General features: G+C 66.0%; 6 protein-coding genes across 6 annotated transcripts; 2 read left to right on the plus strand and 4 right to left on the minus strand.

Moving 5' to 3' along the window:
• Window positions 1-5: 5 nt before the first annotated feature.
• Window positions 6-3619, plus strand: LOC309682729 (serine protease 33-like; the record flags this gene model as incomplete). The annotated part of the gene is made up of 6 exons (XM_082496844.1): window positions 6-11; window positions 184-512; window positions 947-1108; window positions 1719-2011; window positions 2101-2267; window positions 2917-3619. 6 exons carry the CDS (start codon window positions 6-8, stop codon window positions 3271-3273), a joined length of 1314 nt encoding a protein of 437 aa, XP_082352970.1. The 3' UTR covers window positions 3274-3619.
• Window positions 3620-3893: 274 nt separating this feature from the next.
• On the minus strand, window positions 3894-7723 carry KAT8 (lysine acetyltransferase 8; the record flags this gene model as incomplete). The annotated part of the gene is made up of 11 exons (XM_082496845.1): window positions 3894-4087; window positions 4182-4336; window positions 4674-4824; window positions 4935-5028; window positions 5142-5282; window positions 5386-5475; window positions 5861-6025; window positions 6136-6189; window positions 6449-6624; window positions 6699-6773; window positions 7468-7723. 11 exons carry the CDS (start codon window positions 7721-7723, stop codon window positions 4023-4025), a joined length of 1422 nt encoding a protein of 473 aa, XP_082352971.1. The 3' UTR covers window positions 3894-4022.
• Window positions 7724-9112: 1389 nt separating this feature from the next.
• LOC309682731 (uncharacterized protein) lies at window positions 9113-10178 on the minus strand (the record flags this gene model as incomplete). Its single annotated transcript, XM_082496846.1, has 1 exon — window positions 9113-10178. A coding segment is annotated over one exon (492 nt), but the record flags the coding sequence as incomplete, so codon positions are not given.
• A 2747-nt stretch (window positions 10179-12925) lies between these two features.
• Window positions 12926-15393, minus strand: LOC309682732 (uncharacterized protein; the record flags this gene model as incomplete). Its single annotated transcript, XM_082496847.1, has 1 exon — window positions 12926-15393. A coding segment is annotated over one exon (1623 nt), but the record flags the coding sequence as incomplete, so codon positions are not given.
• Window positions 15394-17392: 1999 nt separating this feature from the next.
• On the plus strand, window positions 17393-19710 carry TBRG1 (transforming growth factor beta regulator 1). Its single transcript, XM_082496801.1, has one exon. The coding sequence runs from the start codon at window positions 18360-18362 to the stop codon at window positions 19659-19661; it is 1302 nt and encodes a 433-aa protein (XP_082352927.1). The 5' UTR covers window positions 17393-18359; the 3' UTR covers window positions 19662-19710.
• Window positions 19711-19790: 80 nt separating this feature from the next.
• TACO1 (translational activator of cytochrome c oxidase I) lies at window positions 19791-22605 on the minus strand. Its single transcript, XM_082496802.1, has 6 exons — window positions 22533-22605; window positions 21462-21661; window positions 20891-20997; window positions 20664-20797; window positions 20397-20580; window positions 19791-20098 (listed from the first exon to the last, which is right to left on the minus strand). Exons 2-6 carry the CDS (start codon window positions 21655-21657, stop codon window positions 19898-19900), a joined length of 822 nt encoding a protein of 273 aa, XP_082352928.1. The 5' UTR covers window positions 21658-21661; window positions 22533-22605; the 3' UTR covers window positions 19791-19897.

Consider the following 22605-nt stretch of genomic DNA (forward strand, 5'->3'; position numbering starts at 1 on the left):
GGGGAATGACGGTACAGAGGAGGACTGGAAATGTCATGAGAGGCCGTGGGTAATTTTGGGGGACAGGGAGGTGGGGGGGGGGTGTCGTGAAGGGACACGGACGCGGGGGGACACGGGGGTGGCAGTGGGGGACACGGGGCCTGTGAGGTGACACGGGGGTGGGGGTGATGGTGTGGGGGGCAGACTTGGGGGGGCAGAGGGACACGAGGTGACACGGAGAAGGGGGTGTGGGGCTGTCACACCGCCGTGTCCCCGCGGGACACATTCCTCGGGGCAGGTTTTTCCGGCTCAGCCATCGCCCCGGAGGGGGGGGCGGTGGCCCCGGATGCGCCCGGGTCCCCTCCCGGATGCCTGGGTGTCCCCGTGTCCCCCCCCCCCCCCCCCCCCACGCCACACCACCGGGGGTGTCCCCAACGTGGCTTTGACGTCGTCACCTCCACAGGTCGCAGGGGGACAGTGGCAGCAGATGAGTCAGGTGAAGGGGGGGACGTACCCGTACCTGCTTTGCTGAGGTGCCGGGGACCCACAATTTTGGGGGGAGGTGGGGGGGGGATGATATTTTGGGGCATTCCCAGGGCTTTTTGGGGCGGGTCTTGGGTGTTGGTGTGGCATGGAGGAGGGATTGGGGGGGGGGGTCCCATGGTTCTGAGGGGGGGGGTCCCGGGTGCTGGTGCCAAATGGAGGAAGGGAACAGGGGGGCTCCTGTGGTTTTGGGGGAATAGAGGGGGTTTTGGGAGGGGGGTCCCGGGTGCCCGTGTCCCATGGTTTGGGGGGGGTGGTGGTGTCAGTTTTGGGGGGGTCCTGGTGTCCCATGGAGGGGGGAATCGGGGGTGGTCTCAGGCGTTGGTGTCCCATGGGGGTCCCTATGGTTTTTTTTTTGTGGGGGTTCCCAGAGGTCCGGATCACTGACGGTCCCCCCTCTTTCTCTCTCGCCCCCCCCCCAAAGTGCCGTGCGGGACCCCCGTGCGCCGGCGGGTGGTGGGGGTGTGGGGGCGCGGGCGGGACAGTGGCCGTGGCAGGTCAGCATCGCCTTCCGGGGGCGGCACGTCTGCGGGGGGTCCCTCATCGCCCCCGCGTGGGTCCTCACCGCCGCACACTGCTTCCCGCCGTGAGTAACCCCCTCCGGCACCCCCAAATACCCCCCCCCCCCCCCCAGACCCTTAAATACCCCCCAGGACTCCCCAAAACAGCTCCCCGGGCTCCCTAAATGCTTCCTCGATCACTAAATATCGCGCTCTCGTTTTCCAAACTCCTGACAACACCCCCAAACTGCTTCCCAGTCCCGTCCCCCCCCCCCCAAATCCTCTGGGACCCCCACCAAGTTGCCCCCCTCCACCCCGACCCCCCCCTCCCCTTGACCCCTAAACATCAGCCTGCGCCTCACAGACCCCCAAATACCCACCTTGGGACCCCCAAACCCCCTCTTGCCTCCCCAGACTGTCCCTACAGACCCTTTGCACCCCCAAACGCCCCCCAGCGGGACCCCAAATCCTCTATGAGACTCTTCCTGGGCCCCACAAAACACATCCCCCCCCCCCCCCCCCCCCCCAACCCAAACAGCCCCTGATGTCCCCAACCCTCCCTGCACCCCTCAAATGCCCCCCCACCCCCCGCCACAGGCTGCCCTGGGGGACACCCCACTCCCTTTCCATGGGGGACCCGAGGAGGGGGGTCCCCAGTGTCTGAGCCCCCCACGACCCCCCCCCCCCCCCCCACAGGGAGAACGCCCTCTCCGAGTACCGGGTGACGCTGGGGGCCCTGCAGCTCCTGTCCCCCCCCGCCGACGCTCAGGTGAGGCGGGTGGCTGCCGTCACCCGCCACCCCGCTTACCGCGACGGGGACGTCGCCGAGGGGGAAGGTGACATCGCCGGGGACCTGGCGCTGGCCCGCCTGGACCCCCCCGCCACCCCCACCCGCCTGGTGCGCCCCATCTGCCTGCCCGGCCCCGCCGTCCGCTTCCCCCCCGGCACCAACTGCACCGTCACCGGCTGGGGGGACATCCGCACCGCCGGTCAGTGTCACCCGGCGTGGTGGGGGTGGTGGCTGGGGACGCTTGTCGCTGGGTTTGGCGTCACCCTTGTCACCGGGGTGTCCCCGCAGGTCCTCTGCCGCCCCCCAAGACGCTGCAGCAGCTGGAGGTGCCGCTCCTCAGCCACCGGCGCTGCCGCTGCCTCTACGCGAGGACGGGGGACACCGACGGGTTGGGGACACCCGCCCGTGACACCCTCTGCGCCGGCTTCCCCCAGGGACAGCGCGACGCTTGTCAGGTGGGTGCCACCGCCCCCGCGTCACCTCAAGGTCCTTCCGCGTCCTTCCTGGTCCCAGCGTCACCTCCGTTGGGTTCCCAGTGTTCCTCCGTGTCCCCATGTCCTCCACTTCCATGTCCCCAACGTTCCTCTTCATCCTTCTCTGTGTCCCATCGTGTCCCTCCATGTCCCCAATGTCCCCCAAGGTCCCTCTTGGGCCCCCCCCCATCCTTCCCATCGCCCCGTCACCCACATCTGTGTCCCCCAATGTCCCCCAAGGTCCCTCTTGGGCCCCCCCCATCCCTCCCATCACCACGTCACCCACATCTGTGTCCCCCAATGTCCCTCTTCATCCCCTCCGTGTCCTCCTATGGCTCTCGGTGTCCGTCTTCTTCCTTCCCCATGTCCCTCCGTGTCCCCAATGTCCTTCTTTGTCCCCTCCGTGTCCCTCTTCATCTCCTCTGTGCCCTCCCCTGTCCTGTCGCGTCTTCCCCATCCCTCTTTGTCCCCTCCATGTCCCATCATGTCCCTCCACATCCCCAACGTCCCTCTTTGTCCCCTCCACGTCTCGCTCCGTCCCTCCGCCACCACGCCACCCGCGTCCACGTCCCCCAACATTGTTCCTCATCCCCTCCGTGTGTCCCCCAACGTTCCCTCCGTGTCCCTGCAGGGTGACTCGGGGGGTCCCTTGTCCTGCCGTGTGGGGGACACCTGGCTGCTGGCGGGGGTGGTGAGCTGGGGGGAGGCCTGTGGGCTGCCGGGCCGCCCCGGCGTCTACACCCGTGCCGCCGCCCACGCCCTCTGGATCGCCGCCGCCGTCCCCGAGGCCCCCCTGCGCCACCCCCACCTCGACCCCTTTCCCGAGGACGAGGGTCCCTGCGAGGACGGGGAGGCCCTGGCCATCTCCCCCGCGGCCTGGCCCCGGCCTCTGCCTCCCGGCGGCAACACCAGCGCCGCCCACCCAGCCGCTCGCCCCGGCCACCTCCTGCTGCTGCTGGGGGTCCTGCTGCCCCTCGGCCTGCGCTGAGGGGGTGCGGGGCCACCCCGAGGGGCGCCCAAAATGACTCACGGGACCCCGAGATGGGTCGCGGCACCCTCAGCTGGCATTTGTGATGGATCACGGCACCCAAAAATGACTCGTGGCACCCTAAGTTGGCACCCAAGAATGGGTCACGGCCCCCCAAGATGGATCACAGCACCCGGAAGTGACTTGTGGTCACCCACCACAGCTCACGGTGCCCAAGATGGTTCATTGTACCCCCCACTGGCTGGTGGCACCCCCAACTTGGCATCCAGGATGGATCACAGCACCCAGGGTGGCTGATGGGACCCCACGGTGGCACCCAGGATGGACCACACCACCCAAGATGGCTCACGGGACCTCAGTTTGGCAACCAAGATGGACCACAGCATCCACGATGGACCACAGCACCCACGATGGACCACAGCACCCACGATGGACCACAGCACCCACGATGGTGGCTCCCGGTACCCCAACTTGGCACCCGTGATGGACCATACCACCCAAGAGGTCTCCAGCCAACCGTGACAGTTCCTGTCACCCCCCCGCAACTTTGGGTGTCTCCGCCCCCCAACTTGGCACCCACCACGTCGTCATCTTCTCCCCCCAATAAACCACACAAGCACCCCCGTCACCTCCTCCTTTATGAGTGCTGGGGGGGGGTTGGGGGGTCCCCAAGTCCTGGTGGGTGCTGGGGGTGGGGTGGGGTGGGGGGAGGCCGAGCCCCGTCACAACTCGCTGCAGCGATGAGGCCGTCACTTCTTGGCCACCTTGGCCTGTTTGTGCTTGGGGGGGGCCCAGCGCAGGCAGATGGAGTCCACTGTGGTGGGGTTGGAGAAGACAATGGGGGGTTGGGGGGGTTCCCCACAAACTGGGGGGTGGAGTTCATTAAGGGCAGGAGATGAACGACGTACCGGTGATGGGCGGCTTCTTGTACTGGGCGCTCTTGAGGTGCTCCTCCACCAGCTTGGGGGTGACGCAGATGACGTGCTGCCCCTTCCAGTACTTGACCATGTTGAGGGACTGGAGAGTGCTGATGATGTCGGTCTGGGTTATGCTGGTCATCTGGCTGGGGAGGGGGCGGTGGGGGGGTTACTGGGAGCACTGGGGGGGTTGCTGGAGTCACGCAGGACCTCCAGCAGGACCCACAACCCATGCTGGGTGGCTGCTGGAGATGTTGGAGGGGTTACTGGATGACGACTGGAGGTTCTGGAGGAGTAACTGGTCTCACTGGAAGGTTACCAGCGTTCCTGGGAGGCTATTGGTCTTACTGGGAAGCTCTGGTGCCCTCCTCAGCTCCTTGATGGAGAGGTCGGCCCAGAAGCTCCCTCAGGTTCTCCAGCAGCACCCATGATCCTGTTTTACTGGGGGTGGGGAGGTGGTGACTGGGAGTTACTGGTGCCCACCTGAGGTCCTTGATGGAGAGGGTGCCCCGGAAGTCCCTGAGGATCTCCAGCAACACCCAGGACCAGTAGCTGCGGTAGCTCAACTTCCCCAGGTCCGACAGCGGCTTCTCGGGGGAACCCACCGTGCTCTCCAGCTTGGACAGCTCGTAACCTGCCACCGGGGAGGGGACACCGCTGGCCGGGAGGGGACACCGGTGGCCGAGAGGGGACGCGGGGGCCGGGGAGGAGCCCACCCCCACCGCTGGTGTCCCCCCCACTCACTGAAGGCGATGAGGAACTTGCCGTAGCCCCGGCGCTGGTAGGGCGGCAGCGTGAGGATGCAAGCCACGTTGTTGCCATCGGGCGACTCCTTCTCCTGCAGGAGGTAAGACGGAGGGGGGGTGGGTGTGTGTGTGTGTGACGTGGGGTGGGGAGGTGACACGCAGGATGACATAGGCGGTGACGTCATCCCCCCAGGGCGCGCCGTACCTTGGAGAAGTAGCCCACGATGTGGGCGCCTTGGCGGTCCACCTCGGTCAGGAGGTAGAAGACGAAGGGTTCCACGTCAAAGTAGAGGGTCTTGTGGTCCAGGAAGAGCTTGGCCAGCAGGCACAGGTTCTGGCAGTAGATCTGGGGGGGGTGTGTGTGTGTGTTACAACATCACGTGATGTCACGCATCATCACGCATCATCACGCGTCACTTCCGTGTCACCCCCACCCCGCCCCGCCGCACCTTGTGGTCTTTGCCATCCACCTCGTAGACGGAGATGTTGCTCTTGCGGTAGATCTCTCGTCCCGGCGGCTGCCGCCACTGGCACTGGCCCTGGGGACGGTCACGCATGTCCCTCCGTGTGTCACACGTGGCCCCAAACACGTCACATGCGTGTTCCCCCCCCCGACCCCATGGACCTACAGGTGGGCCCAGACTGCACGTCCTGGAGACGGTGTGTGCAGCGCTGGGGCTGCTGCCGGGCTCTGCGTCTGTCCCTACGCGTCCCCCCCCGTGCAGCCACCGCGTGTCCCTACAGGCGTGTCGCACGCGTGTGCCACGTGTCCCCCCACCCGGTGGAAGCGATAGGTGCGCTCAAACTTTGTGCGCTCGAGGCGGCGCTCGCAGATCCAGAGCTTGGGCTGTGCCGGGCCCTGCGTGTGCATGTCCCTGTGTGTCCCCCCCCCCGTGTCACACGCGTGTCACACGTGTCCCCTACCAGGTGGAGGCGGTAGGTGCGCTCGAACTTCATGTACTTGAGGCAGTACTCGCAGATCCAGAGCTTGGGCTGCTTCCCGTAGTCCTCGGGGAAGGGGGAGAAGTACCAGGCGTCGATCTCGAAGTGCCCGATGTGGATCTTGTCCACGTACTTCACCTTCGTGATCTGGGGGGGGACACGGGGGGGGACGACGACACACACACACACGGGGTCGGGGACCCCCCCCAGACCCTTGGGGACACCCCCAGACCTTTGGGGACCCTTTGGGGACTCACCGCTTCGTGCTCCTTCTCCAGCGCTGCTGTGGTGGGGTCCATCTCGGCATAGGTCTGTGGAGGGGCTCCCAGTAACTCCCAGTACAGCCTCCCAGGGACTCCGGTGAACCCCCAGGGAGTCCCCAGTGCCCCCCAGGACCTTCCCAGTTCCTCCCAGTCCCCCTTAATAACCTTCTAGTGGTCCCCAACACCCTCCCAGTGCCTTTTAGTCCCTCCCAGTACCCCCCAGCGCCCTCCCAGCTCCCCCCAGCGCCCTCCCAGCTCCCCCCAGCGCCCCCCCAGCGCCCTCCCAGTGCCCTCCCAGTGCCCCCACCTTCTGGACGTGGTTGATCTCGTCGTGTTTGCGTTTCTGGTTGCGGGTGATTTTGCGCTCGGGCTGTTCCCCCAACTCCCCCAGGAACTGCTCCGCGCTCTTCTGCACCGCCTCCTTCAGCGTCTTGCTCAGCGCCAGCCGGTTCTTGTCCACCCACTCGTCCAGCCGGCGGTTAACTGGGAGCACTGGGAGCTCAGCTGGGGGGGTCCTGCCACCCCCTTACCCCTGCCCAGTGCCTCCCAGTACTCACAGCCCACGTAGTGGACGTAATACTCCTCGCGCCCCTCCTGCTCGTTCAGCCGGGACTGGATCACCTCCGCTGAGTCTGCAGAGAGGGAACTGGGACCAGTGAGACGCTCCGCACCCTCCCAGTTTGGACCAGTGCAGAGGGGGGCCGCGCAGGTGCTGCCCAGGCCCGATGTGATGGGATTTGTACTGGTCCCAGTTCTCCCAGTCCCAGTTCAGCCCAGTCCCACTGTGATGGGATTTATACAGGTCCCAGTTCCCCCAGTCCCCCTCACATACCAGTCCCAGTCCCACTGTGCCCCCCCTCCAGTCCCAGTCACATACTGGTCCCAGTCCCGGTGTTCCCCCGGCCCCAGTTCTCCCAGTCCCGCTCACGGACTGGTCCCAATCCCTCCGTCCCCCTGCCTAGTCCCAGTTCTCCCAGTCCCCCTTACACACTGGTCCCAGTCCCAGTGTTGCCCCACCCCACCCCCAGTTCTCCCAGTTCCGCTTGCAGACTGGTCCCTGTCCCAGTGTTTCACCCCACCCAGCCCCAGTTCTCCCAGTCCCGCCTCAGACTGGTCCCAGTCACGGTGTCCCCCTCTCTCCCCCAGCGCCGCCCCAGACTGGTCCCAGTCCCGCCATGTCCCAGCCCCATACTGGTCCCAGTCCCGGTGTTTACCCCCCAGTTCTCCCAGTCCCGCCCCAGACTGGTCCCAGTCCCGGTGTCCCCCCCCCCTCCCCCAGCCCCAGTACCCCCAGTCCCGCCCCGGACGGGTCCCCGCCCCGCTCACGCCAGGTCCCGTCCGCGCGGCGGCACAGGTACGTCTCCCCGATCTCCACCGTCACCTCCGCCTCCCGCGGCGGCGGCGGCGGCGAACCCGAGGAGGCCGCGGGGCCCCTCCCGACCGCGGCCGCCGCCACCTCCTCCGGACCCCCCGCGCGGGGACGACCCCCCTCGGGGCCGCCGCCACCGCCGCCCGACCCCTCCGGGCCCGCTCCGGGGCCGCCGGTCGGGGCCGCCGCGGCCGCCGCCGCTGCCTCCGCCATGTCCGTCCGCTTCGGCCGTCGCGCCGGAAGTGGCGTCAGACGCGCGACGGGGGCGGCGAGAGCGTCACGGGCGGGGGTGCGCGTTGCTAGGAGACGGGAGCGAGGCCTGAGGGGCGGGGCCGCGCGGCGCTAGGAGGCGGGGCGTGGGCCCGGAGGGGCGGGGCCGAGCGTTGCTAGGAGACGGCGGCGCGCCGGGCCCCCCCAGTGCTCCCAGTGCCCCCCCAGTCCCCTCCCCGTGTCCTCCAGTCCCACCCCAGTGTCTCCCAGTCCTCCCAGCGTCCTCCCAGTGACCCCCCAGTGCCTCCCGGTGTCCCGCCAGTTCCCTCCCGGTGCCCCCCAGTGTCTCCCAGTCCTCACAGTGACCCCCCCAGTTCACTCCCAGTGCCCCCCAGTGTCCCCCAGTGTCTCCCAGTCTGCCCAGTGTCTCCCAGTCCTCACAGTGACCCCCCCAGTTCCCTCCCAGTGCCCCCCAGTGTCCCCCAGTGTCTCCCAGTCCTTCCAGTGTCCTCCCAGCGCCCCGCCAGGTGCCTCCCAGTGCCCCCCCCCAGTTCTCTCCCAGTGCCCCCCAGTGTCTCCCAGTCTGCCCAGTGTCTCCCAGTCCTCCCAGTGACCCCCCCAGTTCCCCCCCAGTGCCCCCCAGTGTCTCCCAGTCTGCCCAGTGTCTCCCAGTCCTCACAGTGACCCCCCCAGTTCACTCCCAGTGCCCCCCAGTGTCCCCCAGTGTCTCCCAGTCCTTCCAGTGTCTCCCAGTCCTCCCAGCGTCCTCCCAGTGACCCCCCAGTGCCTCCCAGTGTCCCCCCAGCTCCCTCCCGGTGCCCCCCAGTGTCTCCCAGTCCTCCCAGTGACCCCCCCAGTTCCCTCCCAGTGCCCCCAGTGTCCCACAGTGTCTCCCAGTCCTTCCAGTGTCTCCCAGTCCTCCCAGCGTCCTCCCAGTGACCCCCCAGTGCCTCCCGGTGTCCCGCCAGTTCCCTCCCGGTGCCCCCCAGTGTCTCCCAGTCCTCCCAGTGCCCCCCCCCCAGTGTCTCCCAGTCCTTCCAGTGTCTCCCAGTCCTCCCAGTGACCCCCCCAGTTCCCTCCCAGTGCCCCCAGTGTCCCACAGTGTCTCCCAGTCCTTCCAGTGTCTCCCAGTCCTCCCAGCATCCTCCCAGTGACCCCCCAGTGCCTCCCGGTGTCCCACCAGTTCCCTCCCGGTGCCCCCCAGTGTCTCCCAGTCCTCCCAGTGACCCCCCCAGTGCCCCCCCCCAGTGTCTCCCAGTCCTCACAGTGACCCCCCCAGTTCCCTCCCAGTGCCCCCCAGTCCTCCCAGTACCCCCCTCAGCCCTCCCCACTCCACCCAGTGCCCTCCCAGTGCCCCCCCAAGGCCACCCCACCCCACGGTGACACTCCAGACCCTTTATTGCCGCTCTCCCGGCGCTAACGAGGGTGTCGTAACGAGGGACGGGGGGGGCACCCCCCCCTCCATGCCGGGGGGTCCCCGGGGGGTCCCCGAGGTGGGGCTCAGCGTTGGTGGCCACCATGGCAGGACACAGGCCACCAGGCGCCAGGCGCCTTCGTTAGGCCCTAACGAGGCGGCCGCCATGATGAACCACGGCGTGGAGATGCCACCACCCCGTCCCGTCCTGCCGAGTCCCCAAAGTGTCCCCCGTCCATCTCCAAGCAGCACCAGAAGCCACACGCCGGGTTCAACCATAGCGTGGTGGACACCGTGCCGTGCCACCAGGCTCCTTCCTTAGGTCCTAATGGGGACGCCATGATGGGTCCCATCCTGCTGACCATCCCCCATCCATCTCCAAGTGTCCTACAGGCCACACACCAGGTTCAACCACAGCCTGGTGGACACCATGCTGTGCTACCAAGCCCCTTCGTTAGGTCCTGATGGGGACGCCACGATGATGGACCCAACCATGGAGCTGCTGGTGCCCGTCCCATCCTGGTGAGCGCCCCCCATCCGTCTTCAAACCTCCTACGGGCCACACACCGGCTCCCCATCTGGGTGGACCTTCAGGTGGCGGGTGAACTGGGGCTTGTAGCGGAAGCGCTTGCCGCAGCGCCCGCAGCCGTAGGGCTTCTCGCCGGTGTGGATGCGCTGGTGCTTGACCAGGTTGGAGCTGACGCAGAAGCTCTTGCCGCAGGCACCGCAGCGGAAAGGTCTCTCGCCCGTGTGGGTCCTCTGGTGCTCGATGAGGGTGGAGCTCTGCCCGAAGGCCTTCCCGCACTCCCCGCAGCGGTAGGGCCGCTCGCCCGTGTGGGTGCGTTGGTGGGACACCAAGTGGGTCTTCTTCTTGAAGCGCTTCCCACACTGCCCGCAGGAGAAGGGCTTCTCCCCAGTGTGGGTCCTCTCGTGCTTGACCAGGTTGGAGCTGAGGCTGAAGGTCTTCCCACAGCGCCCACAGCCATAGGGCTTCTCCCCGGTGTGGGTGCGGAGATGTTTGACCAGGTTGGAGGTCCGGCCAAAGGTCTTCCCGCACTCGGGGCAGGCGTAGGGCGTCTCGCCAGTGTGGGTGCGGCGATGTTCGGTCAAGGTGGAGCTCCTGCTGAAGGCGCGGGCGCAGACCGGGCAGGCGTAGGGCTTCTCGCCGGTGTGGGTCCGGAGGTGCTCGGCCAAGGTGGAGCTGCGGCTGAAGCTCTTCTCGCATTGGCTGCAGGTGAAGGGCCGCTCGCCCGTGTGGGTCCGCTGGTGCTCGATGAGGTTGGAGCTCTGCCCGAAGGTCTTCCCACACTCAGTGCAGCGGTAGGGCTTCGGCGGTGTCCTGCTGCCCTCCAGGAGACCCAGCAGGTTGATGAAGCCACGGGGGCGACCACCACCGCGAGCCGGCGCTGCCACACCTGGGAGAGAGGACAGGAACATCCGGTGGGTCATTGGGCAACCACGGAGGGACGTTGTCCAAAGGAGAACATCTCCTGTGGGTCACTATGCAACCACAGAGGGATGTTCCCCGAAGGAGAACATCTCCTGGTGGGTCATTGTGCACCGACGGAGGGACGTCGATGCAGGAGAACATCTCCCAGGTGGTATTTTGTCCGCCGTGGAGGACGATTCCCAGCGGAAGACCATCTCCTGGGCAATATTTGTCCCCTCTGGCCACCATTTCCTCCACCATGGAAGAGCATTCCCCACAGAACACCACCTCCTGACCCACGTTTTCCCCATTTTCTTGTTTTTTTTTTTTTTTTTTTTTTTTTTCCCCCCCCAAAAGACCACCTCACCTGCGTGGGGGTCCGTGGGGATGTCCCCACCACCCCGGTCCTGGGGAGGACGCGGCTTCTCCCCCAGCTCCATCCCGGCGGCTGCGGGTGGAAACGGGGGGAAAAAAGGCAATAAATGAAAAATAATAATTAAAAAGAAGTGTTTGCCCGATGCTTTTCACCAAAACCAGGCGGTTTCCCCCCAAAACGCACCCTCTCTGTGTTAGCTAATTTGCCCCCTCCCCCCCCCCCCTCCCCCCCCCGGCAGCACTTGGCCCAATTTCCCCCTTTTTCACCCCCAAACAGAAGGAGTTAATTCTGCACCGCTAAACCGGAGAGCAACCAGCCCGTTTCCCCCTCTTTTCACCCCAAAACACAATCCCCACAAGGAGTTAATTTTGCACAGTGAAACCGGAGAGCAACCAGCCCATTTTCTCCCTTATTCACCCCAAAACACAATCCCCACAAGGAGTTAATTTTGCAAACACCCCCCACCCGCCAGCGAGCAGCCCTCCCGTTTTCCCCCTTTTTCACCCCAGAACGCCTCCCCCTCCTCCCCCCCCCCCCCCCAGCCTGAGGGATGGACCCTTTTCCCCCCTTTTTCCCCCCAAAACCCGGGGGGGGGACACACCCCCGCACACGACACCCTCACCCCGTCCCCGGCAGCTCCCCGGCGTGCGACAGGCCCAATCCGGGTGTTTTTCGACCCAAAACGGCGGCGTTTTTGCCCGTTCCGGACAATGGTGGCGGGAGAGCGGCGTTTCCTGCCGCAAAGGCTCCCGGGGACACGCCAAGCACACGCCAAGCACACGCCAAGCACACGCCAAGCACACGCGTGTCCCCCGGGAACATGTGAAGGCTCCCAGTGCCCCCCCAGTGCTCCCAGTAATGGCCAGTCCCATCCCAAATCCCCCCATTAACCCTTCAGTGGCCCTTGCGGTCCCTCCCCAGTGCTCCCAGTACACCCACTATCCCCCCAAATCCCTCCCCAGTGCTCCCAGTGCTCCTTGCAGCCCTTCCCAGTCCTCCCAGTGGCCCCCAAATCCCACCCAGTGCTCCCAGTACCCGCCAGTGCTCCCCAAATCCCACCCAGTGCCCCCCCCAACACCTCCCCAGTGCTCCCAGTGCCCCCCAAATCCCTCCCAGTGTTGCCAGTACCCACCAGTTCCCCCCCAAATCCCTCCCAGTGCTCCCAGCACCCCCCGAAATCCCTCCCCAGTGCTCCCAGTGTCCCTTACTGTCCCTCCCAGTCATCCCAGTACCCCCCGAAATCCCTCCCCAGTGCTCCCAGTGTCCCTTACCGTCCCTCCCAGTCATCCCAGTACCCCCCGAAATCCCTCCACAGTGCTCCCAGTGTCCCTTGCAGCCCCTCCCAGTGCTCCCAGTACCCCCCGAAATCCCTCCCCAGTGCTCCCAGTGTCCCTTACTGTCCCTCCCAGTCATCCCAGTACCCCCTGAAATCCCTCCCCAGTGCTCCCAGTGTCCCTTGCAGCCCCTCCCAGTGCTCCCAGTACCCCCCAAATCCCTCCCCAGTGCTCCCAGTGTCCCTTACCGTCCCTCCCAGTCATCCCAGTACCCCCCGAAATCCCTCCCCAGTGCTCCCAGTTTCCCTTACCGTCCCTCCCAGTCATCCCAGTACCCCCCAAAATCCCTCCCCAGTGCTCCCAGTGTCCCTTACCGTCCCTCCCAGTCATCCCAGTACCCCCCGAAATCCCTTCCCAGTGCTCCCAGTGTCCCTTACCGTCCCTCCCAGTCATCCCAGTACCCCCCGAAATCCCTCCCCAGTGCTCCCAGTGTCCCTTACCGTCCCTCCCAGTCATCCCAGTACCCCCCGAAATCCCTCCTCAGTGCTCCCAGTGTCCCTTACCGTCCCTCCCAGTCATCCCAGTACCCCCCGAAATCCCTCCCCAGTGCTCCCAGTGTCCCTTGCAGCCCCTCCCAGTGCTCCCAGTACCCCCCAAATCCCTCCCCAGTGCTCCCAGTATCCCCCAGTCAAGAACCACAGCTGCGGCCTTCACTACTATTTATTGTCATACTGGGGGGGACACCCCCACCCCAACCATGCGTCCCCCCGTCCCCCCCGGAGGGCAGAGATGGGGGGGTCACGGGGAGGTGGGGTGGGGCCACGGAGGTGGGACGGGGACCTGGGGACGCTCCCTGGGCCAGAGACACGGCTTTGGGGCGGGATGAAGGTGTTGGGTGAGGAGAAGAGGGTTCTCCAAGATGAAGCTGTGGCCTTGGGGGCATCGCGATGGACCTGGGGCGGGATGAGGGTCCCAGGGTGGTCCTCCAAGACTAAGCCATGGCCTCGGGGCACCACGATGACTCCAGGTCAAGACAAGGGATCCCCAGGATGGTCCTCCAAGACAAGACGATGGCTTCAGGGCACCGTGATGACCACGGGTCGAGAGAAGACATCTTGGGACGGTCCTCCAAGACAAAACCATGGTCTCGGGGTGCCATGATGGATCTGGACCAGCATGACGGATGCCAGGATGGCCCTCCAAAATGAGACCATGGCCTTGGGGGACCATGATGGACCAGGACTAGGATGACGGATCCCGAGATGTCCTCCAAGACAAAGCCGTGGGCTCAGGACACAATGATGGACTTGGACCAGCATGATGGATGCCGGGATGGCACTCCGAGACGAGACCGTAGCCTGGGGGCACCATGATGACTCCGGGTGAAGATGAGGGATCCCCAGGACGGTCCTCCAAAAAGAAGCCATGGCCTCAAGGCATAAAGATGGACCCGAACCAGCATGATGGATGCCGGGATGGTCCTCCAAGACGAGACCATGGCCTGGAGGGCACCACGATGGACCTGGCCCCACACCGAGGCCCCCCATCCTGGCGGTCTCAGGCGAGGTGGGTGCGCTGGTGCTTGCTGAAGGCCGAGCTCCACCCGAAGGTCTTGCCGCACTGGGCGCAGCGGTAGGGCCGCTCGCCGGTGTGGGTGTGCCGGTGCTCCAGGAGGTTGGCGCTCTGGCGGAAGCTCTTGCCGCAGTCCCCGCAGCGGTAGGGCCGCTCGCCGGTGTGGGTGCGCCGGTGCTTGGCCAGGTGGGAGTTTTGGCAGAAGCTCTTGCCGCAGAGCCCGCAGGTGTAGGGCCGCTCGCCGGTGTGGGTGCGCTGGTGCTGGATGAGGTTGGAGCTCTGCCGGAACGCCTTGCCGCACTCAGTGCAGCGGTAGGGCCGCTCGCCAGTGTGGGTCAACCGGTGCTTGGCCAGGTAGGAGCCGAGGGCGAAGCCTTTGCCGCAGAGCGGGCAGAAGTGCCGCTCGCCCGCCCCGTGGGTCCGCCGGTGCTCGGCCAGGTTGGAGCTCTGGCTGAAGATCTTGCCGCACTCGGGGCACTTGTAGGGCTTCTCGCCGGTGTGGGTCACCTGGTGTCGGAGGAGTTTGGAGCTCTGCCCGAAGGCTTTGCCGCATTCCGGGCACTTGTAGGGTTTGACAGGCGGGCGGCAAGCCCGGAGGTGCCGTGCCAACCGGCAGCTCCAGAGGAAGGCGGCTCCGCAGTGGGGACATCCCAACGGCTGCTCCGGCTGGTGGTGCCGCAGCCCGGCTGGTTGGGCGTAGGCTTTGCCGCAAGCCTCGCAACGGTAAGGTTTGGCTGCCGGACCGTGCCGGCGTCGGCGGTGCCGGGCCAGCTGGGCGCTGCCTTCGAAACGCTCAGGGCAGAGCGGGCAGGCGAAGGCGCCGGTGTGGGTTTGCCGGTGGAGGAGCAAAGTGCCACCATGCCGGAACGCTTGGCCGCACTCCTCGCAGCGATGCGGCCGGTCATCGTCCTGGTGGTCCTTGGCGGCAGCGCCATCAGCTCCATCCTGGCCGTCGCCGCCGTGATGTTTCTTGCGGTGTCCGGCCAACGCCGCCGGCCGGGGGAACTGCTCGCCACAGTCCCGGCACCTGTGCCCACCGTGAGCGCCACGCCGGTGCTTGGCCAGGTCGGAGCTGACGGCGAAGCGCCGGCCGCACTCAGGGCAGCTGTAGGGTCGCTCGCCGGTGTGGGTCCGGCGGTGGGTGGCCAGGGTGGACTTACGGCCGAAAGCCCGGCCGCATTCGGGGCAGCCGTATGGCCGCTCGCCGGTGTGGGTCCGGCGGTGGTGGACCAAAGTGGAGCTCTGGCTGAAGCGGGCGCCGCACTGACTGCAGCGGAAAGGTTTCTCGCCGGTGTGGGTCCGCTGGTGCTCCAGGAGGGTGGACCCTCGGCTGAAGGCTTTGCCGCACTCGCCGCAGGCGTGGGGCTTGGCCCCGGCGTGGCCCTTGCGGTGCTCCAGCAGGGACGAGCTCCAGCCGAAAGCTTTGCCGCACTCGCCGCAGCGGTAGGGCCGCTCGCCCGTGTGCACTCGCCGGTGCTTCAGGAGGTTGGAGCTCTGGGCGAAGGCTTTGCCGCACTCGCTGCAGCGGTAGGGACGCGGGGCGGCCTCCCCACCGCCATCCTCCACCTCTTCTTCCTCCTCCTCCTCCTCCTCCTCCTCCTCCTCCTCTCCTGCAAGGGGAGGGGGACAGCCAGGTGGGGGTCACCCGTGCCTCGGTTTCCCCGACCCGCACCACCGACACGACAGCGAGGACTCACCCGGCAGCAGCTCGGCGGTGGTGGCGGCCGGTCCTGAGGGCGGCGGTGGGGAGCTGTGGAGGAAAACAGGGTTGGCTGATGGTGGCACCCCATGGGGACGTGGTGGGGGGAGACGTTGGGGATGTTGCTTTTGGGGTGAAGGATGTTGGTCTTGGGGCGAGGGAGACACTGGGAGGTGGGGATGTCACCTTGGGGACATAATCTTGGGGACATTGGTCCTGGGGACATTGGCCTTGGGGTGAGGAAGATGCTGGGAGGTGTGGACATGGATCCTGGGGACATCATCTTGGGGATGCTGGGCTTGGGGACGTTGGTCTTGGGGTGAGGGAGATGCAGCGAGGTGGGGACATCATCTGGGGGACGTTGCTCTTGGGCTGAGGGAGATGCTGGGAGGTGGGGATATGGATCTTGGGGACATCGTCTTGGGGACATCGGCCTCGGGGACATTAGTCTTGGGGTGAGGAAGACCCTGGGAGGTGGGACACCACCTTGGGGACAACGCGGTGGCCCTGGGGATGCCCCCAATGGCTGGGATCACCCCAGGACAAAAGAGCCCCACATTCTCGTCCCGCCCCCCGTGTCCCCCACTGTGGTCTCTGTGATCCATCCCCGTGTCCCCACCACTGTCCCTGTCCCCACCTGGTGGCCTCGGGGTCCTCCAGAGGGAAGGGCCCGTTGCTGTCACCGTCCTCCAGGAAGTCAGGGACCGACGGGGACTCGTTCTGGGGGGGAGCAGGGGGAGACACGGGACAGGACAGGGGACACCGTGTCACGGGGCGGCGGGTGCCACATGCCTGACACACGTGTGTGCCCCCGAGGGGTCACAGATCCCACCCCATAGCCCCCCTATAGCCCCTGGGGGGGGCAGATCCCACCCCACAGCCCCCCTATAGTCCCTGGGGGGGGCAGATCCCACCCCATAGCCCCCCTATAGTCCCTGGGGGGGGCAGATCCCACCCCACAGTCCCCCTATAGTCCCTGGGGGGGGGGCAGATCCCACCCTATAGCCCCTATGTCCCCCCTATAGCCCCTGGGGGGGGCAGATCCCACCCTATAGCCCCTATGTCCCCCCTATAGCCCCTGGGGGGGGGGGGGGCAGATCCCACCCCATAGCCCCCCTATAGTCCCTGGGGGGGGCAGATCCCACCCCACAGTCCCCCTATAGTCCCTGGGGGGGGGCAGATCCCACCCTATAGCCCCTATGTCCCCCCTATAGCCCCTGGGGGGGGCAGATCCCACCCTATAGCCCCTATGTCCCCCCTATAGCCCCTGGGGGGAGGGGGGGGCAGATCCCACCCCATAGCCCCCCTATAGTCCCTGGGGGGGGCAGATCCCACCCCATAGCCCCCCTATAGTCCCTGGGGGGGGCAGATCCCACCCCACAGTCCCCCTATAGTCCCTGGGGGGGGGGCAGATCCCACCCTATAGCCCCTATGTCCCCCCTATAGCCCCTGGGGGGGGCAGATCCCACCCTATAGCCCCCCTATAGCCCCTGGGGGGGGGAAGATCCCACCCTATAGCCCCCCTATAGCCCCTGGGGGGGGCAGATCCCACCCTATAGCCCCTATGTCCCCCCTATAGCCCCTGGGGGGGGGGGGGCAGATCCCACCCCATAGTCCCCCTATAGCCCCTGGGGGGGGCAGATCCCACCCTATAGCGCCTATATACCCCCTATAGCCCCTCTGGGGGGGCAGTTTCCACCCTATATCCCCCATGGGGGGGGCAGATCCCGTCCCGTCCCCCTTCTCACCTCCATTGTCATCGGTCGCGTCACTGCATACGTCACGGGGGGGGGTGGGGGGGGGCGGGGGCAGCTCTGTGCCCGAGTCCACGCTGCCCCTCCCCCACCCTCCCTCCCGCCCTCCTCTTCCTCTTCCTGTCCCTCCCCCCCCCCCCCCCCCCCCTTTCCCCCTTCCTCTTCCTCTTCCTCCCGCCCGGACCTCTCCGCCCCGGGTGAGTCCCAGCTCCGGCGCACCCGAAATCGCCGGTTTTCACCCCAAAATTGGGGCGGTGGGGGGGCGATGCCTCGCGTTAATTGCAGCCCGGCTCATTAATCGCGATTCGCGGCGGTAATGACTTCATCGCGATAGTCGCGACGGCGGATCGCGGTTTGCCGTTAATCGCGACTCATCGAACTGATGGCGGTTGGTGGCGGTAGTGGCGACCTGTCGAGTTAATCGCAATTACGCGCATTAATTGCGATTCCCGGCACCCGGCGCCGCACTGGAGCTCGTTGGGATGGTGGAAAATTTGCAAAAAAAATGGGTGAATTTGATCCGCAGCGTTAACCGCACCCCGTCGGATTAACCGCACCCCACCGGGTTAGTGGCGATTAATTGCACTAATTGCAATCGCGGCATCCATTGCAAGTCTGAAACTCATTGCGGTCGTTGAAGTTTGCTGCATCCATCCGTGGAATCAGTCGCGACCCGTCAAATTAATCATGACCCAGGGAATTAATGGCAATTAATTGCACCAGTTGCACTCACAGCATCCACTGCAGGTCTGAAACTCGTTGCGATAATTGGAATTTGCTGCCTTGGCCCGTCGAATTAATTGTGACCCATCGAATTAATTGCGACCGTGAAATTAGATGCAAATAGTTGCAATCTGCCCACCTTAAATTCATTGCGATGACTGAAATTTGCTGCGTGGCCCCATCGCATTAATGGCGACCCGTCGCATTAATTGCAGCCCGTCAAACTAATGGCGATTAATTGTGCTAATTGCAATTCGCAGCAGCCGCGGCGAGTTGCAAACCCAGCGCAGTAATTGCAACTCAACGCGGCAGCGGAGAAGGGTTGCAATTAATTTCTTGCCCACCGAACCTGCGAGTGACTTAATTAACGGGTTGGGGGCATTAATTGGGCAGGCGGGATGCCGAAGGGGCCGCGGCAGCGCCCGGCAGAGCGGTACCGCCTGAAGTACAGCCGTCTGCGGCAGGCGGCGCGGGCGCTGGTCTTCGAGAACGGGGCGCTCTGCGACGAGGTGGCCCGGCTGGAGGCCAAGTGCCTACGGGCGCGGGACGAGCGCCGCTTCCTCCTCACCCGCCTGCTCCAGCTCCGGGCCATGGCCGGCCCCGAGGAGGTCCCCGGCGAGGTCACTGGCCGCCGGCCGCGCCGCGGTGGGTCCCGAGATGGAGGGAAAGACGGGGTGCGGTCAACAGGAGGGAGGGATGGGGCAAGAGATGGGTCGAGGCCAATGGGGTGCAGAGACGGAGTGAGGGACGGGGCACGGTCAACCGGGTCAAGGGATGAGTCAAGACCAACTGGGCTGCGAGATGGACTGAGGGACGAGTCGAGGCCAACGGGGTCCAGGCCGGTGGGGTCAAGAGATGGGGCAAGGCCAACTGGCTCAAGAGATGGGCCACGAGAAGGTCCAGGAGACGGGTCAAGGTCCAACGGGCTGAGAGATGGGCCGAGAGACGGTTCAAGGGCGACAGGGACAAGAGACGAGTCAAGAGATGGGTTGAGGCCAACGGGGCCGCGGGACGGCCCCAGAGACGATCTGAGGCCAAACGGGCCAAGAGGCGGCCCCAAGCTGGACCTGTCACCAACGGCCATCTTGAGACCACCTGAGGACACCTCTGGCTCGGTTGGGCCACCAGTGACCATCTTGAGGCCACCCCCCCGCCGGCGTGGTGGGGCGTTGACTTTGCCTTTGGTGTTGGGTCCTCTGACGGTGCACAGCCTGGGGGTGGGCGGTGTGGGGCCGGGCGCCATCTTGCCCTTGGGCTTCCGTAGCACCCGCCTCTTTGCCAGCACCCGCCGGCCAGCCCGCCGCTGTCTGTACACTTGCCGCATCGTGGCCGGTCCCCGCTGCGAGATCGTGTCCGAGGACGAGCCTGGGAGGGTTCTGGTGGGCCCCACACCCGACGTCTGCCACGGTCGGCTGCTCCAGGCCTTGGGGGAGGCCGGGGGGAGGCCCCGGGCGATGCCACCGGCCCCCGGCGCTGGTGCTGACTTCTTCGGCCTCACCCACCCCGCTGTGCGCCGGCTCCTCCAGGGGGAGGCTGGGACCTTCCTCCACCCCGAGGAGGAGGAGGAGGAAGAGGAGGAGGAGGACGACGACGACGAGGAGGAGGAGGACGATGAAGAGGAGGAGGAGGAAGAAGGGGCTCCCCCAGCCTTCGCCTACGCCGACGTCTTCCTCGGCAGCCCCACTGGCTCCGATGAGTGACCCCCCACCTCACCATCCCTGGTCCCCCCAAATAAACAACCCCACCCTCTGCTGCCGCCATGTTTGTTTGGGAGGGGCCATGCTAATGAAGCTCATTGGGGTTGTGGTCTCCCATGGAGGAGGTGGAGCCACAGTCAAAACAGAGTTTTATTGTCATCAAAGGGATGGGGAAAAGATATGGGGGGGGGGGGGAACGTGACCCCTCCAGTTGGTGGGGCCACATCTCCCCCCATCTCCTATTGGATGTTGTGGTAGAGGCGGACAATGTCCGGGCAGTCGCTGAGGGCCTGAAGGAGACGTTCCACCTGCTCCTGCATCCCCTCCGGCAGTGTCACCCGGTCCCGGGGCAGGTACTCGATGGCGGCCGAGAGTGGGCGCAGCCCTGAGGCCTCCAGACGCTCCCGCACCGTCCGCAGGACTGAGGTCTCGCAGATGAACTGTGGGGAACGGCCAATGGCTGGTGGGGATGGTCCAGGGATAGTCAAGGGTGGTTGGGGATGGTCCAGGAGCGACCAAGGGTGTTTGGGGATAGTCCAGGAATGGCCAAGGGCAGGTGGGGATGGTCAAGGGATGGCAGAGAGTGGCCGGGGACAATCAGGAGTGCTGGGGACAACCAGTAGTGGTCATGAATGGTCAGAAATGGCCAAGAGTGGTCAGGGCACAACGAGGACGACCACACCTCCTCCGAAACCAGCCAAACCCAGTGTCCACTGGCCCACCACCCTCCTCACCCACCTTCAGCGCGGGCTCCTCTTCCTCTTCCTCTTCCTCGTCTGGGCAGACGTCCTGGGCCCCAGCCTCCAGTGCCACCTCCAGCGCGGCCTCCAGCGAGATGGGGTGGCCCTGAAGGTCCCGTGGTCCTACGCGCACCACCCCAATCTGCTCGAAGCCGTGTCGTGCCCCGTCAGCCATGGTTCCCCTGCGGACACCCGCACTCAACTCAGTGCCGGATGGACGCCTGGGTCCCTGTCCCCAGACACCGGGGTGACCCCTGAGACTGACCCGTGACGGGTGAGGATGAGCCGGACGTCTTGCTGGCTCCGCCGGGGGTTATCGGTGAGGATCTCCAGAAGAAGAGCTGAGCCACCGGGGCCACGGGCTTCGTAGAGCAGCCGGGATGCCGCCGCCGATCTCTCCTGGAGCGGGAGGTGGCTCAGGGATCTCGCCCCTCAACTTGGAGGGCTCGATCCCCCTGTCCCCACCCCACCCCAAAATCCCCCAGGACCTACCGCGCCGTGGATGGCTGCCTCAATGGAGGCCTTGGGCATGTTCTTGGCCCGGCACTGCTCCACCACATTGGCCAACTGAGCGTTGAGCGCCGGGTCCGGGCCCCCCTCTGTGGGGAAATGGGATGTGGGTAGAATTGGGGGGGGTCTGGGAGACCCTTTCCAAATCCCAGAGGACCTGGGGTGTGGGACAGGGAGATCCTGGGGGAGCTGGGAGGGTCTGTGGGGCAGAAGGACATCCAGGATCCTGGAGAACTCCAAGAGGTCCTGGAAAAGGTGGGGCTGAGGGGACCTGGCGGGGGGGTGGAGTGATCTCCATGATCCCAGGGAACCTGGGGGGATCTATGGGGTGGGGACATCCTGGGGGAGATCTGTGGGGGCTGAGGGATGTTCAGGATCCTGATGGAGGGGATCCGCTGGGCTGCAAGATCCTGGGGAGCATTGGGAATGAGACCACCCCCCCAGAGGGATCCAGCGTCGGGGAGATCTGAGGAGAGCCGCCTGGGATCCCACCAGCCTTAGGGCCCACCATGCTGGGGGTGTGGGTGAGGAGGGGGTTCCGGTGGGTCCCTACCGCGGGCGGCGGTGCGCAGCATCATGCTGAGGCGCTGGAAGAGGCGGCTGCGGGCGGCATCACGTGGGCCCTTGACGTTCTTCACCTTGGACCAGCGGTTGTGGCCAGCCCAGGACGGGGGCCCAATGTGCAGGGGACGGCTGGCGGCCACCAACCGGGGCCAACGGGCCAGTGCCAGGGCCCCCACCACCGCCATGGGACTGGGAGGGGGGTGTGGAGGGTGAGGTGGGATCCAGGTGTCTGGAGATCCCCCCTCCCCCAAGATGGACCCAGGCCTTTGGGGGGGGACCCAGGCCTTCATGGACCCCCCCCCCCCCAAATGGGCCCAGGCCTTTGGGGGGGGACCCAGGCCTTCATGGACCACCCCCCCCCCCAAAATGGACCCAGGCCTTTGGGGGGGGACCCAGGCCTTCATGGACCACCCCCCCCCCCCAAAATGGACCCAGGCCTTTGGGGGGGGACCCAGGCCTTCATGGACCCCCCCCCCCAAAATGGACCCAGGCCTTTGGGGGGGGACCCAGGCCTTCATGGACACCCACCTCCCCCCAAAATGGACCCAGGCCTTTGGGGGGGGACCCAGGCCTTCATGGACCCCCCCCCCCCAAAATGGACCCAGGCCTTTGGGAGGGGACCCAGGCCTTCATGGACCCCCCCCCCAAAATGGACCCAGGCCTTTGGGGGGGGACCCAGGCCTTCATGGACACCCACCTCCCCCCAAAATGGACCCAGGCCTTTGGGGGGGACCCAGGCCTTCATGGACCCCCCCTCCAAAATGGACCCAGGCCTTTGGGGACCCCCCACAGTGGACCCAAGCCTTCGTGGACCCCCCCCCCAAAATGGACCCAGGCCTTTGGGGACCCCCCCAAAAATGGACCCAGGTGTTCAGGGACCCTCCAAAATGGACCCAGGCCTTCGTGGATCCTCCCCCACAGTGGGCCCAGGCCTTCGGGGACCCCCCCCCCCCAGAATGGACCCAGGCGTTTGGGGGCCCCCCCCTCAGTGTGTGTGTGTGTGTGTGTCCCCAAGTGTGTGTGTGTCCCCCTCAGTGTTCCCTGCGTCCCCCCTCTTTACCGCGTCCCGGGGACCCCGGCCTCCGAGGGCAGCCCGGCCCCGCCCACCGCCCCCGGGCTTCCGGCCGCAAGGG

The sequence above is a fragment of the Vanellus vanellus genome (assembly GCF_965231255.1).
Source record: "Vanellus vanellus genome assembly, chromosome: 31".
NCBI lineage: Eukaryota > Metazoa > Chordata > Aves > Charadriiformes > Charadriidae > Vanellus > Vanellus vanellus.